The sequence below is a fragment of the Gossypium raimondii genome, chromosome 12 (assembly GCF_025698545.1).
Source record: "Gossypium raimondii isolate GPD5lz chromosome 12, ASM2569854v1, whole genome shotgun sequence".
NCBI classification, from domain to species: domain Eukaryota; kingdom Viridiplantae; phylum Streptophyta; class Magnoliopsida; order Malvales; family Malvaceae; genus Gossypium; species Gossypium raimondii.
The window spans coordinates 56,828,631-56,844,846 of NC_068576.1; the positions used below are offsets into that span (position 1 = coordinate 56,828,631).

General features: G+C 30.7%; 1 protein-coding gene and 1 pseudogene across 1 annotated transcript; both read left to right on the forward strand.

Moving 5' to 3' along the window:
* Nucleotides 1-8,600: 8,600 nt before the first annotated feature.
* Nucleotides 8,601-11,002, forward strand: LOC128035284 (photosystem II CP47 reaction center protein-like; annotated as a pseudogene).
* A 1,150-nt stretch (nt 11,003-12,152) lies between these two features.
* Nucleotides 12,153-13,315, forward strand: LOC105762557 (ethylene-responsive transcription factor ERF117). The gene has a single exon (XM_012580313.2). It carries the CDS (start codon nt 12,215-12,217, stop codon nt 12,968-12,970), a length of 756 nt encoding a protein of 251 aa, XP_012435767.1. The 5' UTR covers nt 12,153-12,214; the 3' UTR covers nt 12,971-13,315.
* Nucleotides 13,316-16,216: the final 2,901 nt, after the last annotated feature.

Here is a 16,216-nt window from a genome sequence, read left to right on the forward strand (position 1 = left end):
GACTGGTACCCATTTTCAAAATTCAATGCCCTTCTCTAGGCTGGTAGCTTGACCAATCTAATTCGGTTCAATTAAATGAAAAATGCGCTTAAGTACTGCACTTGAACTTGACCTTCATTGTTGTTACACTAGTCACGATGCCGACTAAGCTAAAACTAAGTCAAAAAATTCAATTGTTAACACCTTTAAAGCTTTTCACTTGTGTGGTATTTTAAAATAAGAAAAATACTTACTTGCTAATCATGTAACAAATTATAAAAATTAAATTTAATAAAAAATAATAATGTTAACAATTAAATTTAACATTTTAAAATTTGGAAAAAAAAATTAAATTCTAACACAATTTTAACATTGTATAATAATATTGGATACATTGTTAATAAAATTTTAAATATTAAATGCAAGAGTTTACTAAAGTAATATTTAATATTGAGGTTGATCACTTGATTGCCCATCTTTTTAAATTAATTATTATTTTATTAATATACTGAAAATATTTGGTTTTTTGAAATTCGACACAATCGCTTTCAGCCTTTTGATGGCGATGTAATGACGTCATCATAGTTACGTAAGCACACGTTATATGGAGTGGGTATCATGGGTGTACTAATGAAATGCTTGAAACGATAAGGACGATGCATCACGCGCAAAGTCGGCAACGCGCTAGCACCGTAAATGTAAGAGGGAATAAAAATAGGTGGGCCCACCAGAACAATGGTGCTAGTGGACTTTTATATTTGTCCGAAATGTAGGAAGAGAGAGGGTAACGTCTATGGTGATATTTTATTATAATGGGATTTTGGGAGTTAAAAAAAAAAATTGTGGTTGAGAGATAAAAGTGCGAAAATTATAGTGGTTTGATCAAGTTATATTAAAAATGAAAAAATTGTAAGTAAAAGTATCAAAGTCGCCATCGTACTATGATTCAAATTATATTTTATTTTTTATTTAAAAAATAAGTAAATTAATCATTAACTTATTATATGTTAGATTAAAGAGTAAATTGATTTTTTTTGTTAAAAATTATTTTCTATTGTTAAAATTTGGTCTCTATATGTCAAAATGAGGTACTCATGGTACATCATGTATAACTATATAGTTATTCTATCAACCACGTCAATTTTTAACAGTAAAAATAGATGAAATTTCAACATAAAATATTGGTTTGCTCTTTGGTCTAATGTACAAAGTCTAATTTCCCTTTTTAGTAAAGGGGAAAAAATGCAATTTGATTCCTAATATAGGGGCTTTCATGGTACTTTTATTGAAAATTGTACTGGTGACTGGAGCCTGTTAAATTGGTTATCGAATACCTTGCTTTTATCTGAAAATAAGTTCTTCTCATTCTTTAGTGTTGAAACTGATTGAACTGGTTAAATGTGAACTTATGCTTCTCAAATACAAATCCTACATGACATGATCAACGGTGGATTGGTGTTTACTGTTCTCCCTTTTTTTATTTCAATTGTTGATTTAAAAAGATCCCACTATAAGGGGATCTTTAAATAGATGCCACGAAGTTAGAGTGAAAAAAATTAAGTTTGAAAGATGTGTTTGGACAAAAAAATTAAACTTGTGTAAAATATGGATCAAGCTTCTCATACTTAGCTTGACTCGACCCATTTTCAAGTTTTTAATATCTTTTCCCTTTTCCTTTATGTAATTTATAAAGTAAATATTTAAAATATATTAAGTTTATACTTTTAAAAGTAAAAGTAACTTGAGTTGCATTAAATTAGATTGAATTAACCATTTACAAATATAAATAGATTTAAACAAAAATTGACTCATATGTCGAATCGAGCGAACTTGAAATTTTGAATTTAGCCGCTATATTTTTTTATGAATTTAGCCCTTCTATTTTTAGGTTTCAAAATTTAAATTCAATTATTAACATTATTAATTTTATTGATGTGACATATTGACATAAAAAACTCATTGGTAGTCATATAACTAAAAATTGACGTTGTAATGAACATAAATTTAACAAAATAATTTTAACAATGTTAACAGTTAAATCTAAATTTTAAAATCTAAAAAGTAAAAGGAGTGAATTCTTATAAGAAAAAGGTTGAGGGATTAAATTCCGAATTTATAAAGAGCCCGAGGACTTATAGTACATCGCTTAAGTACTACAAAAGAAAAAAAAAGAGTAATGCGCGATTGTTCAATACGCGCGGAGTGAGGGACGGTGCAACGTGGCACTATAAAGAGCGAGAAATTTCCGCGATGATTCATGAAGACCTTACTTAAAGCTAAGGTCAACATTTTTATTGGAAAGAATTTGGAGTTATAAGCTGTAGCGCAACGTAGAGTAAGCGCTTGAGAATCGAATTGTATGGCCGTTCGATTAAAGTTGGAATGGATTGGTGGAAGGCATCTGCATCGTATATCAATAAACAAAGGCAAAAAGTGATTGATTTGAAATTTGGGCAACTTACAGCCCATATCAATTAAGAATCTCGAAAAGGGTTTTGGTTTTAATTTAAATTAATAATATTCCAATAATTATAAGAAAAAAAGTGATACCCACATTATCAGAGAAGAAAAATAAATATATAAAGAATAAAAAATCGACAATAAAAATTAAATTCGCACTTAAAGGATTTTAATTTAAATTAATAATTTTCAGGGAAAGAGGAATTTTTGCCAACACCACCTTTCCATTTCGTGTGCCATCTATCTAACTCTGAATTAGAATGACAAAATTGGGAATCCTTTGCACCGTGCTGAGGCTGACCCCACGTAGATCTAGAGAACCACAAGCTAACTGAATATTGCTTACAATGGTGTCCTAAATGTTAACAACATTGTCAATAGATGAGTGTTAATCCTCCTCATGTGCCCAATCAATAGTCTGTTGCGGGACGCTCAAGTCTCTGCATCAAATTTAGCTTAAAGCTCCCTCGCTACTAGTTCACTGCATGCATACTTAAGCTTGCCATTCAACTTCTTAACTTTGGTCTCAAGATTGATAACCCAAGTTTCAAGATGGCAACCTTCACTCATATGCACCAAATTATTGACGTTATTCTCTTTCTCATTGAAAAACCTCTCCTTCCAGAGTTTATCCTCTTGCTTACATGTCTTAGCCTTCTGCTCCTCAAAAGGTAATGGGTTTTTTTTCACATTATTCAACTCGAAATCTAGGGGGCTGGCAGGGGCCCGCCCCCTAAAATGAAAAATTGATATTTAGGTAATTCAAAAAAATTAAAATTTAAAATTAGTAAAGGTAAATTGTATTTTGGCCCCCCTAAAATTATAAAAATTTGATTTAATCTTTTAAAAATTATAAAGATATAGACTATAAAAAAAATTACATTTCATTCGCCACTCCCTAAAAAATTGTTTTGGCTTCGCCCTGCCAATGACATGCCTGGTTAGAACCAAAGTGCATGATTTGTCGACAGAATTTAGTTTATCTACATCCAAGAGGCAAAATGTTACGCAAGACAATAAATGAGAAGTGAAACGATTCAATTTTCACTGGCGTCAGAAAATACAGTTTTAGAATCTTATTTCTGTAAAATGAGTCCGTAAATATTAAATAAAGATATTTATGGAGTTATTATATTGATGAATTTAAATTTGGATAGCCAATTTAGTCAAATTTGTGATTAATCAAGGCCCAGAAACTAAATTGTAAAATTCAACCGCTATAGATTTTTAATTGATAAATGGCTTGGAGACGTAAATTGCAATTAACCAAAGGTTCGGAACATCAATTAAACCATGTTTAAATAGGTGTTAGTGGATGGTAAGATGAAATGACCATTAACTTAAAACAAATTAAGGTTAATTAACTTAATTTACAAATTAATCCCACTGTATAAGTGATAATTCGGTGGGAAAAGAGGTAAACTCATCTTCTTCAACCGGATAGAAGAAAAGAAGAAGAATAAAAAACCTCATTAAAGGTTTTTCAAGCTTTTAGCTTCAATTTTAGCTAATGTTGACACGGAATCATCAACAGGGAAAAGGAAATCGAAGATCAACAACGAATAACTCAGAAATTCAGTATAGCGAATTCTTGATAGTTCGAGCAGTTGATCTAGCATCCCGGAAGCAATCCCTAAATCAAAAAAGTTTGTATAAATTCCATTTTGATTTAAGTATGACATGTACCTAGGTTGAGTCAAATTTGGTACAAAACTATGTTTATATGCACTTTTAGTTTGTAAAGGTTAATGTGTGAACTTTGTTAATAGAACATGACATGTTAATGGATTCAAATATGGGTTGAAACAGTATGAAATGTTGTAATTGTAGAAGAACTTGGTGATTAGGTAAGTATGCTTATGGTTTTGTATGAATTATGTTAATTAGTTAACTTATGGGTAATATGTAAATGGTAGACCATGGTTCAAAGTGTTTAGTTACGTTTGATACCTAGAGAATTTATGTTTGGGCTGGAAATGTAGTTGGAATATGTAGAACAGAATGTCACGTCGCAATGTTAAGTGTACGTCGTCTCTATGAGATCAAGCCACCATGTTATGCCACGATGTCGAGCATAGTTCGTCAACACGATCCCAAAAAAATATGTTGCATCGTAACGAGGAACCCACTGACGCTACCACGTGAACTTAAACTTTTAAAAATATTACAGTTTAATCTTAATTCAATCTCGAGTTGACATTAGAGCTTTCGTAAGCTCGTATATGACCTGTAAATGAATACGAATTGTTGTAAATGCTTGTTTTATTAATATTTTAATGTTTAAAGTTTTACATCTAATTGTAATTTGATCATAGTAGCCCCAACAATGAGTGTGACACCTTATAGTTCGAATTCGACGATCGGGTCAAGTATAAGGTGTTACAAGAAAAGTCACATATGACATATAAATCCATCACATTTGAAAAACACATTGTCTAATTTCTTCAGGTCGATTCCAACAGTGCTTTAAGTTAACATTACCACCCTATTATGACACCCATGGAATAGGAAATTCAATAGTCGAAGCTTGTGTCCAACCTCTCTTCCTCCATAAACTCCCCTTCATCATTGAGGTAAAGTGGACAATAAATCTATGTGGTGCTTTGCAAAATCTCTACCACATTCACTTTTTTAAAACTTCCAAGTTTGGCAACTCTTCGTAGATTCGACGATGTGAGTTGCTTCCAACATAACAACTCTTCGCACCGTACTCTTTAGTGTGAACTATCACAACCACTCACCCCCAACTTTTATGTTGTAACAAACAAAATAAAATTGTTAATTTTATAAATAATTCACTAGATCAGTCTAGAAATTGTAATTAAACCTCAACTATACTCGTTCTTGCACCTATATTTTTACTTGTGAACTCTCAGAAGAAAAATTAGGATTAATAATATTATTTGGTACATGAGTTTGGCTTTACTGTCACAACCACCTATACTTTTACTAGAGTTTTTTTGTCCCACTTAAAAACACAAATTGGCTTCAATGTTCAATTTGATACTTGAGCTATTTTTGTCCCAATTAAGTGCTTGTGGTTTTTTACTATGACACATGTATCAAATATTCATTCGACCATATGATGCCATTTGATATGAATATCAAATTAAATATTGAAACTAAATTTAAATACCAAATTAAACATTAAAACTAAAAATCAAATGATATATTAACCTAGGATTTTGAATACCAAATATTCCTTCTTTTTGCTTTTTAAATAGGACTTTTCCCGCTTAATGGATAAGCATTTGCTACCAATGAGTAATTTTTTCTCATCTTAAATTCCAAGATTGGATTTGCGCCAATGGAAACCATAAATTTCATACACAATAGAAGGATATGGTAGATCTATCTTTTTTAGATAGTGAACGGATGAACCCCATTCTATTCACTGGTACGGTTCGTTGATACTAAAAAAGTTGTTTTTTTTCTCAGCCCATGATCTGAACAAGTTGCACATACACCCTAGTACATGTTCCTCGGCCCTGAGGGCATCCTCTAAGAGTAGGGGATTTCGTGACATTTCTAATTGGCTGTCTTGCATTTCTAATAAGTTGTTTAATAGTTGGCATACTGAATCATATACATAATAGACTGGTTTAGATCGATCATAACCAGATGATTCTGAATTACTTCTTTTTCTATTTAATAGATTAATAAAATATTAACCCTTTAGGCTTAAGTTAAGAAGGAAAGGAAGAAGATGGATTAAATCAATCTTAATTAAATTGTGAATTGGTGCTAAATCGTTGCTATTGCTATTTGTTATTTAACTTATTTACTTATTTAATCGTTGCTATTGCTATTTGTTCTTTATACATAAACCTGTGTGAGGCTTTCGCGAAGTTTCAGTAGTTCTTCCGTTTCTAGGATAAATTCTCCTGTTTGTGCCCCATAAAAAGAACTAGCAGGTTGATAGATAATTACCCTGATCATATAACTTAATAAAAGGTTGTTCTAACTCACATAATGAGGCGAGAAGAATAGCTAAAGAATAATAAGAAAAAAAATATATAATTGAACAACTGTATAGGCATTTTTTGTGTATTGCATACGACTTTACAATGGAATTCTCTTTTTTCTTTCATCTAAAAAAGAAAAAGAGAAAATATAGAGAGCGTCTATTAGGCCCAGATCACTAAATAATCCAATTACCACCCTTCTTTTTTTTTTCAGAAAAGTTCAAAAATACTATGATGGCTCCATTGCTTTATATATTTATTTCGTCTATAATTCAGCAATCCCAAAGTTTGTGACGCTGAGATAGGCCCACGAAAGCTAAGATAAAATTGGAATGCCCGTTCTCTCATACTACTCTTTCGATACATAATCTAATGTTTTGAAAAAAAAAAGAAAAAAAATTTCATATCGAATTCGAAGTGCCATGCTATTATTACTTACTAATTCATATTTCATATGGCAAAGGCATAGTCTTCTTTTTTCTTTCCATCAAATAAAAAAAACTCATTGGCGCCGAGCGTGAGGGAATGCTAGACGTTTGGTAATTTCTCCTCCGGCAAGGAGAAAAGATCCCATTGAAGCAGCCAATCCCATGCATATTGTATGCACATTTGGTTGCACAAATTGCACAGTATCATAAATAGCTACTCCGGGTATTACCCATCCGCCAGGAGAGTTTTTAAACAAATATAGATATTTGGTATCATTCTCTATACTGAGATATACCAGAAGACTAATAAGTTGATTCGAGATCTCACTATCAACCTCTTGGCCTAAAAAAAGTAATCTTTCTCGATAAAGTCGGTTGATTAGGATAAAATTGTATCCCTTAGTAGCCGTACAAGCACCTTTTGATGCAAACGGTTCAACAAAAATTGCGAAAAATAATCAATGTGTAGATTCCAGCCATCCTTCGTTTTTTCTAGTGTGCCTTTTCTAACTTCTAATTTCTAACGAATGAGCTTTTTTTTATTTACATTTTTTAAATAAAATGAAATTCAAAATGAAATTAAAGAAAGATAAGTTTTGGCCTATTTTCCTATAATCTATAATATAGAAAAAAATTCGCTAAACTTATCGCACAAACTTTTCATTTATCTATTTTTTCATTGGGATTCAATCCAAATCACGATGTCATTTTCTTATTCTTGAATGGGCTTCATCAATTTTTTTTTCATTTTTTTTTGTTTTATGCTCTACTCCGAGTAAAGATCCGTCCGATTTTGATTTGCGCATATAGGACAAATGACTGAATACCACATCCTTTTTTCTATGATTTCATTTCCTTTTTTATTTTGTTTTAATTCCTTTTTCTTTCATGTTTTCTGCCAAATATTCAACGTATTTCTCATATTATTCGATTGATTAATAGTTTGAAATCGTTCTTATTTCTATTTCGAATTTGTAAATAAAAAAGATTTATGATTATGATATAGGTGGTAATCATAAATGTATTACAAATTGGGTTTTTTTCTAAACGGAGCATGGATGCTTCATTTTTTCGGTCCAACCAAGCCAACCATAAATCATTCTAATTGAAAATATTAATCTGGACACCCCCCAAAAATGAAATAGATCTCTAATTGCACTTCATTATACTTCACGCTACAAATTTTTGATAATTCAATGAATCTTTTTTGGGCGAAACAGAGGATATCTCGATCGGGTGAGAGAATTGGGGAATCTCATATGACCCAATATATTGACAAGTCGCACTATATGCCAACCCAAACTGCATCTTCTTCTCCCGAATTTCGGAAAGGAACTTTTGAAACACTAATAGGCATTAAAGGAAAGAAAAAGAATTAAATACTATATTTCACTTTGATCTGGAAGCGTAATGATGGTCATAACAATATTGGCCTAATATTTTATACATAGATAGAATAATGCCATAAAATAAAGAAAAACAGAATGAATGAAAGAGAATTCTTACCAATAGGTCATTTGAATGACGAACAAATAGGGATGCGTTCATTCATAAAAAATAGGATCAACCCCTGTTGTGTATTGATACTTATAGGGTATAGAATAGATCTATTTCTCTTTTTTCTTATGAGCCGAATTCTTCCCTTAATTACTAAGGGGATAGAACAAATATTAATCATTTCTCCGAAAGAATCCATCGAAAATGGGAGGTATTCAAATGCAATAAAGTTACATAGTGTCTATTTTTCGTCGATAAAAAGGTTATTTCCATGGGTTTGCCTTGGTATCGTGTTCATGCTGTCGTATTGAATGATCCCGGTCACTTGCTTTCTATTCATATAATGCATACGGATCTGGTTGCTGGTTGGGTCGGTTCAATGGCTCTATATGAATTAGTCGTTTTTGATCCCTCCAATCCCGTTATTGATCTAATGTAGAGACCAGGTATATTCGTTATAACCTTAATGACTCATTTAGGAATAACCAATTCATGGGGCGGTTGGAGTATTATAGGGAGGACTATAACAAATTCGGGTATTTAGAGTTACAAAGGTGTGGTCGGAGCACATATTGTATTTTCTAGCTTGTGCTTATTAGCAGCTATCTGGCATTGGGTATATTGGGATCTAGAAATTTTTTGTGATTAGAGCACAGGAAAACCTTCTTTGGATTTGCCCAAGATTTTTGGAATTAATTTATTTATTTCAGGAGTGGCTTGCTTTGGCTTTGGCGTATTTCATGTAGCATGAGTGTATGGTCTTGGAATATGGGTGTCAGACCCTTATGGACTAACTAGCAAGGTCCAACCTGTAAATCCGACGTGGGGCATGGAAGGTTTTGATCCTTTTGTTTCGGGAGGAATAGCCTCTCATCATATTGCAGAAGGGACATTAGGCATATTAGCGGGCTTATTCCATCTTAGTGTCCGCCCGCCCCATTTATACAAAGGATTACGTATGGGAAATATTGAAATCATCTTTTTCAGTAGTATAGCTGCTGCCTTTTTTGCAGCTTTTGTTGTTGTCAGAACTATGTGGTATGGTTCAACAACTACCCCCATCGAATTATTTGGTCCTACTCGTTATCAATAGGATCAAGGATACTTCCAGCAAGAAATATATCGAAGGGTTAGTGTTGGGTTAGCCGAAAATCAAAGTTTATTAGAAGCTTGGTCTAAAATTCCTAAAAAAATAGCTTTTTATAATTACATTGGCAATAATCCGATAAAAGGAGGATTATTCAGAGTGGGTTCAATGGATAACGGGGATAGAATAGCCATTGGGTGGTTAGGGCACCCTATCACAAACATAAACTTTTTTTTATGTCGTATGCCTACTTTTTTTGAAACATTTTCGGTTGCTTTGGTAGACAGAGACGAAATTGTTAGAGTGGATGTCCCTTTTAGAATGGTAGAATCAAAGTATAGTGTCGAACAAGTAGGTGTAATTGTTAAGTTTTATGGCGGCGAACTCAATGGAGTGAGTTATAGTGATCCTGCTACTGTGAAAAAATATGCTAGACGCGCTCAATTGGGTGAAATTTTTGAATTAGATCGTGCTACTTTGAAATCCGATGATGTTTTTCGTAGCAGTCCGAGGGGTTAGTTTACTTTTGGGCATACTTCGTTTGCCTTGCTTTTCTTCTTGGACACATTTTCCATGGTGCTAGAACCCTGTTTAGAGATATTTTTGCCGATATTGATCCAGATTTGGATGCTCAAGTGGAATTTTGAGCATTCCAAAAACTTGAAGATCCAACTACAAGAAGACAAGTTGTCTGATGCAAGATTGCTTTGTTATTTTTCGCTTCTACTTCTATTTGTGATTTGTCATAGGCTGCTGGAAAAATCTTGATTTAAATCGCTGCCTTTTCTTTTATTCTTGTTCTTTCTTTATTTTATTCGGGAGATGATTCCAAATAAACAGGTACGGAAGCTATAATTGTAAACCACAATCGAATTTATGGAAGCATTGGTTTATACATTCCTCTTAGTATCTACTCTCGGGATATTTTTTTTCGCTATCTTTTTTAGAGAACTGCCTAAAATTCTAACTAAAAAAATGAAATGATTTTTCATTATCTCAATTAGTCCCCGTGTTCCTCGAATGGATCTCTTAATTGTTGAGAGGGTTGCCTAAAAGCAGTATATAAGGCGTACCCAGTAAAAATTACAAGTAAACCAGATATAGAGATGGCGACTAAGGTTGTTGTTTCCATTATTATATAATTTCAAGATCAGAATCGGTCTATGATAAGATTGTTTATTTACAACGGAATGATATACAAAGTCAACAGATCTCACTGAATACAAAATAAGATTTATGGCTATAGAAACCTTTGAGGGTAGTTCTAGATCTGGTCCAAGACGAACTGTTGTAGGGGATTTTTTGAAACCATTGAATTCGAAATATGGTAAGGTAGCCCTTGGATGGGGAACGACTCCTTTGATGGGTGTCGCAATGGCTTTATTTGCGATATTCTTATCTATTATTTTGGAGATTTATAATTCTTCCGTTTTACTGGATGAAATTTCAATGAATTAGATTCACAAGAATCACGAAGCCTCGCTTTTCAATACAAAAAGTGAAACCTTTAGTTCTCGGATTTTTTTAGCCCCATTTTATTTCGGTAGTTCGACGGTGAAATTTATTTGTTTCTATATTTCCGGAATATGAGTGTGTGACTTGTTATAATTGATCCTATTGATAGTACAGAAAATGTATACTCTGAGATAGAGATTTTTAGGCACTGAATATTTAAAAAATGTGAAAAACATTATTTGTTGAATAATAATAATAACATAAAAAAGACATTTTTTTGTTAAAACTTTAAAAATGTGAAAAAAGCATTTTTGTTGAAAAACATTTAAATTAATAATTTTTTTATGTTTAATGATTAATTTAAAATTTAGATTACAGTCTGAGATTATCAATGTAATAAACTCTAATTTATTTAGGGTGTGTTTGAATGAGCGGAATGTTTATCTACGTAAAAATAACGATGGCGATGATATTAGATACTATAACAATACTGTAGCATAAGATAAAAAGTAACTAAACATACCGTACTGCGCATCCAAATTTACCCATCGTAAAAAGTGTCTCATTATTGCAAACACAAATTATCGAAAAGATGTGATGATGATAATAAAGAAAACAAATGGTATAGTGAACAGAATATAAAATAGTTCAAATTTTAAAACAAAAACTGAAGAATAAAATTCACAATATAAAATTTATAAGAATTTTGTATTTGAAATTAATTGATTAATTATTGAAATTATATCTATTACTATGTTATATCAACTTATAGATTAAAAATCTTAAATCTCTACTTATTATATGTAATTAATATTTGAAGAGGCTTAACCACTTAAAAACTTAATTTAATTATTAATAAAATTAATATAAAATTATTTTAAATAAAATAAATAAAAGTCATTAATGTTTTATTTCTAACTTAATTGTTATTGGGTTAACTCGTAACACTAAATTTAATTAAAAATATAAATTATTTAAGCAATTTAGTTTAAAAATTAAATTAAAAATATAAAAAAAACTAATAAGAGTTTAATTAAAATAACATAGTTGAAGCTTTGAGGATTTGGGTGTTTTAAATTTATTTTGGGTTTTTAAATATTTGTCCAAGTGAATTAACTCAGTTTTTGTATTTATGAGTTGAAGATATTCTTACCTTTACTACCAAAAAAACAGATTTTTTGTTACCTTTTATAATTGTCGGTGAATGAATTTATGGTATTTTCTTGAGAATCAAATTTGTCAAAACATAGTCAAATATTTCTTTATTTCATTGACTTTCTCCATTAATTTAAAATCAATAGTTCGAAGGGAGGGAGACAGAGCTGTGTTTAACTTTAAACACAATGCCAGCCTTTGAACCCAAAAATCAACGTTTAAACTCAGAGAATTCGAAAATTTCAAAGAAGTTTCGAATCAAATACACCGATCCCAATGCTACAGATTCATCTAGTGAAGAAGAAGAAGAGAATCAAATTGTGGGTATTAAACGAATCGTCAAAGAGATTTCTTGGTCAACCGTTGTTTTAGATAATGACTTCACCAGTTCTTCTTCAATGACGGCGAAGGGTGTTCGAAAAAGGCCTTGGGGTAAATTCGCTGCTGAAATTAGAGATCCTTTTACAAAGAAACGATTATGGCTTGGTACTTTTGATACTGAAAAGGAAGCTGCCGTTGTTTATAATAAAAAGAAACGTGAATTTCAAATTATGTCGGCGGCGGCGGAAGATGAGTTGTATTGTCGACGGTCGCCGTCGTCGGTGCTTGATGTTTGTGTTGGTAAGGTTGAAGATGAAACTGATATGAAACGGCACGTGGTGAAGAAAGTTGTGAAAGAAAGTAGAATTATAGAGCCATGTAAAAGGACTATAGAAGAAGATGAAGTATGTGTTAATGCTGTTTGGGACGATGTAGGATCGGTTATGGAGTTATCATGGGAACCTCCCCCGCCGTTATGGGATGAGGAGCTTTTGGGGCCTTGTTGCCTTCAAGATACGGTGGATTACGGGCTGACGTTGCCGGAGAATCTGCCGGCGATTGAAACAGACTTTGTGCAAGATATGGCTTGGGTGGATGAATTTTTCAACGTGGAAAGCGAGTAAAACTCAATTTTGTTAGTGTTGTTGCGGGAGCTGTTAATTTTTGGGAGAAGTGTACGAGAAAATCGTAAAATTTTTAGTTATTCAATATTATTTTTCATAAAAATTCTATTTTTTTCTTTTATTTTATTAATTTTACTGAACATTAATATATGTCTGAGAGTTTGAAAAAGCGCGTCCGGATAGTACATTAGATAAAAATATTAAATTACAATAAACAACCATACTAAACTTATTAAAAGATTTAACCATACTTCGTAACCTTCTTTATTAGTTTTATTTGTAAATTACAGTTTTGTCCACTCTATTATGAGGTCTCTGTATTTCTTTTATAAAATTGATTTTTTTATATTTTTATTTTAAAGAATTTTCATATTTCAAATTTCAAAATTTTATTAAATTTATTGGTATAACATTTTAAAATTAAAGAAAATTATTCGCTTGATAATAATGTAACTACAAAGAAGAATTAAATTCTTAAAAATAATTAAATTTTAAATTTTGCAAGCAAGAACTTATAACGTATTTTAATTGAATTGTATTTTCTTAACAGATAATTATAACATTCATTTAAAAATTCAATTTCGAAAATTTTAAAATTTGTATTTTATTATAGTGATCTAATATTATCATGACATTGATATCATTTTTAAATGCATCATGATTATCTGATAATTATTTAATAAGTATTATTAAAAATAAAATGTTCTATTAAAAAGAATTAAAATAATTGTATATTTAAAGGTGCATAGTATTTAAGGTTGAATTATGGGGCATTTTAGATGGTCTTCTCGTTCTGCTTAGCAATGATTTCAGAATGGCGACAATCCAATTAGATAATCTAGAGGTGATCAGAGTCTTGCAAGATAATGAGATGGTGAACTCAGGAATCACAATACATAGAAGGAACCAACGGGTTATGAGAGCTGAAGGACAATGGCTGATTAGGTATATTCCTAGAGAAAATAATGTAGTGGCTGATTGTTTTGCCAAGTTGAGTTTAGTATGGAGGTTAAGTCTGCAGATTTTCGATGATGCGTCAAATAAAGTTTTGGAATTTTTACAACAGGACAAAGTTAGTGGTGCTTTTGTTCAATTTAATCAGATGTAATTGTTGTCTATTGTTTATCACAGAAAAAAAAAGAGTATATATATTAAAATCTTATCAAAAGAAAAAAATCATCTAAAATTAGATCAGTTAGTGATTAGATTGATTAGATTCTTTCCGACAATCCATGATCATACTACTTATGAAATTATCATAAATTTTTATAAATATGATGTATGATAAAAGGAAAAATTAAGGAATAAAATTTTTGGTATATTGCATTTTATAAAGTGATTGATAAATGTAAAATTTAAATTTTAAAAATATTATTTTATTTTTATAGAAAATTTTATTAAGCGTTTTTATTATATTTAAAAAATCAAATCATTAAAAATATTAATTTAAAAGAAATGTCTAATTATAATATCCTTTACTGAATAGATTTTTTTTTTTACTTTGAGCATGCAAAATACGCGGTGTATTTAAGGTTTTTATGTCAAATTGTGGACCGCTCAAAGGAGATTGCTTTCTTCTTACTCCCTTTACCATATTAATAAAAATGGACCATTTTCCCAACCACACTATCACCCTTGGACTTGGTCGCGGGAATTTTAGGCTTTAGAATATTACATTTTCAATAAATATTAAAAATTAATGAGGTTATTATATTATTTGGTATGTTAGCTCAGTTTGGTGTTTGAATTTTGAGATTTTCTTTGTTTCAATTTGGTATTTAAGTTTGAGTAGTGATGGCAATAGGGTGAATTTTTGCTCACTTCGGCCTCAACCCAATACTCTAGTACTATACCCTGACCTCATCCAACCTCAAGCTTAAACAAATTTAACCCACGAACATTAATTGTATACTCGACTTGATTCGACCCGTATTCAATTTTTTTTATTTGAAATTATGATTAATTAAATTAATATATATATGTTAAAAAAGACCATGCTTCGTAGAAAACAAAAGAACGAAAATGAGAGGGAAACTTGAAAAAATAAATTAAAATGAGAGAGAGAAAGAAACTAGTATGAAATGAGAGTAAAGATGGTAAACTGAAGTTGGTAGTGATAAAGTTTAAGAATTTTTTAACCTAATTAATATTAAAAGACATATAAGGATAATTTTGTAAATATCTTCGGGCAGGGTGGTTTCATGTTAAACCTAACCTAACTATTCTCTAAAGCTAACCCGCCCCGAAACTCGATTTCAAGAAAAACAAATTGATCCTATCAGATTAGACTAGCTCAAACTCATTGATATCGAGGTTTTTTTTTGCCACCCCTAAGTTTACTGCAAGGGCCACATGATGTCGTCAGGGGGCAATTCTAGCAAAGGCCCCTTAAAATGTAAACAAATACTTTTGACTCTTTAAATTTTACAATATTTTAATTTAGTAAAAAGTAAAATTATATTTTGATTCTAACAATGATGAAATTTTAATTTAATCTTTTAAAAACTATAAAAATGAAATTATATTTTAACTCTTATAAAATATACAATTTAATTTTAACACCTTAAAAATTTTATGACTTCAATAAATATACCAATTTAAATATTAAAATCAAACTCAAATACCAAATAATATAATAAATATATAAAAAACATATCTAAATGCAATTAAAACGGTACAAGCAATAATTTCACAACCATATTTGTAGCCTTACCTATACATAATAATATTAGTGTCATGCATTTCCTAACCGAAATGTAACCGATACCTTTAACACCTCTACAGTGTACACCCACTTCACTTCCTTCTAGAATTACTATTATTTTCCTTCTATCAATTTTAATACCACGAGGAAAAAGGCAGTACTTTTGAGGTTGACAACCTTGTGTGACATTAAATGTAACATATTACGTACAAAATTTATCAACTGTAGAGATTTAGATAAATTTATATTTTAATTATTTAATTTTAAAATTTTCATTTAAATCATCAAATAATTTTTAAAATTATTTATCACTGGGCTATTATGTTTTCCTTTTAATTTTCAAATAACTGAACTCCAAATGACAATCGGATGATCAATATGATAGATTAATATCCATCGACGAGTAAAAAATATACATTAAATTTAAGTCTATTATACAATAAATTAAAAAAACTGTTAAGATTTTGATATGCAAATTCATAATATTTAATTGTTTCATAAAAAAACTAAACTGTAAAAAAAATTTCAATTGATATAAACAG

Excerpts from the sequence above, each read along its gene's own strand:
- LOC105762557 (XM_012580313.2), top strand. The coding sequence starts at position 12,215 with ATGCCAGCCTTTGAACCCAAAAATCAACGTTTAAACTCAGAGAATTCG.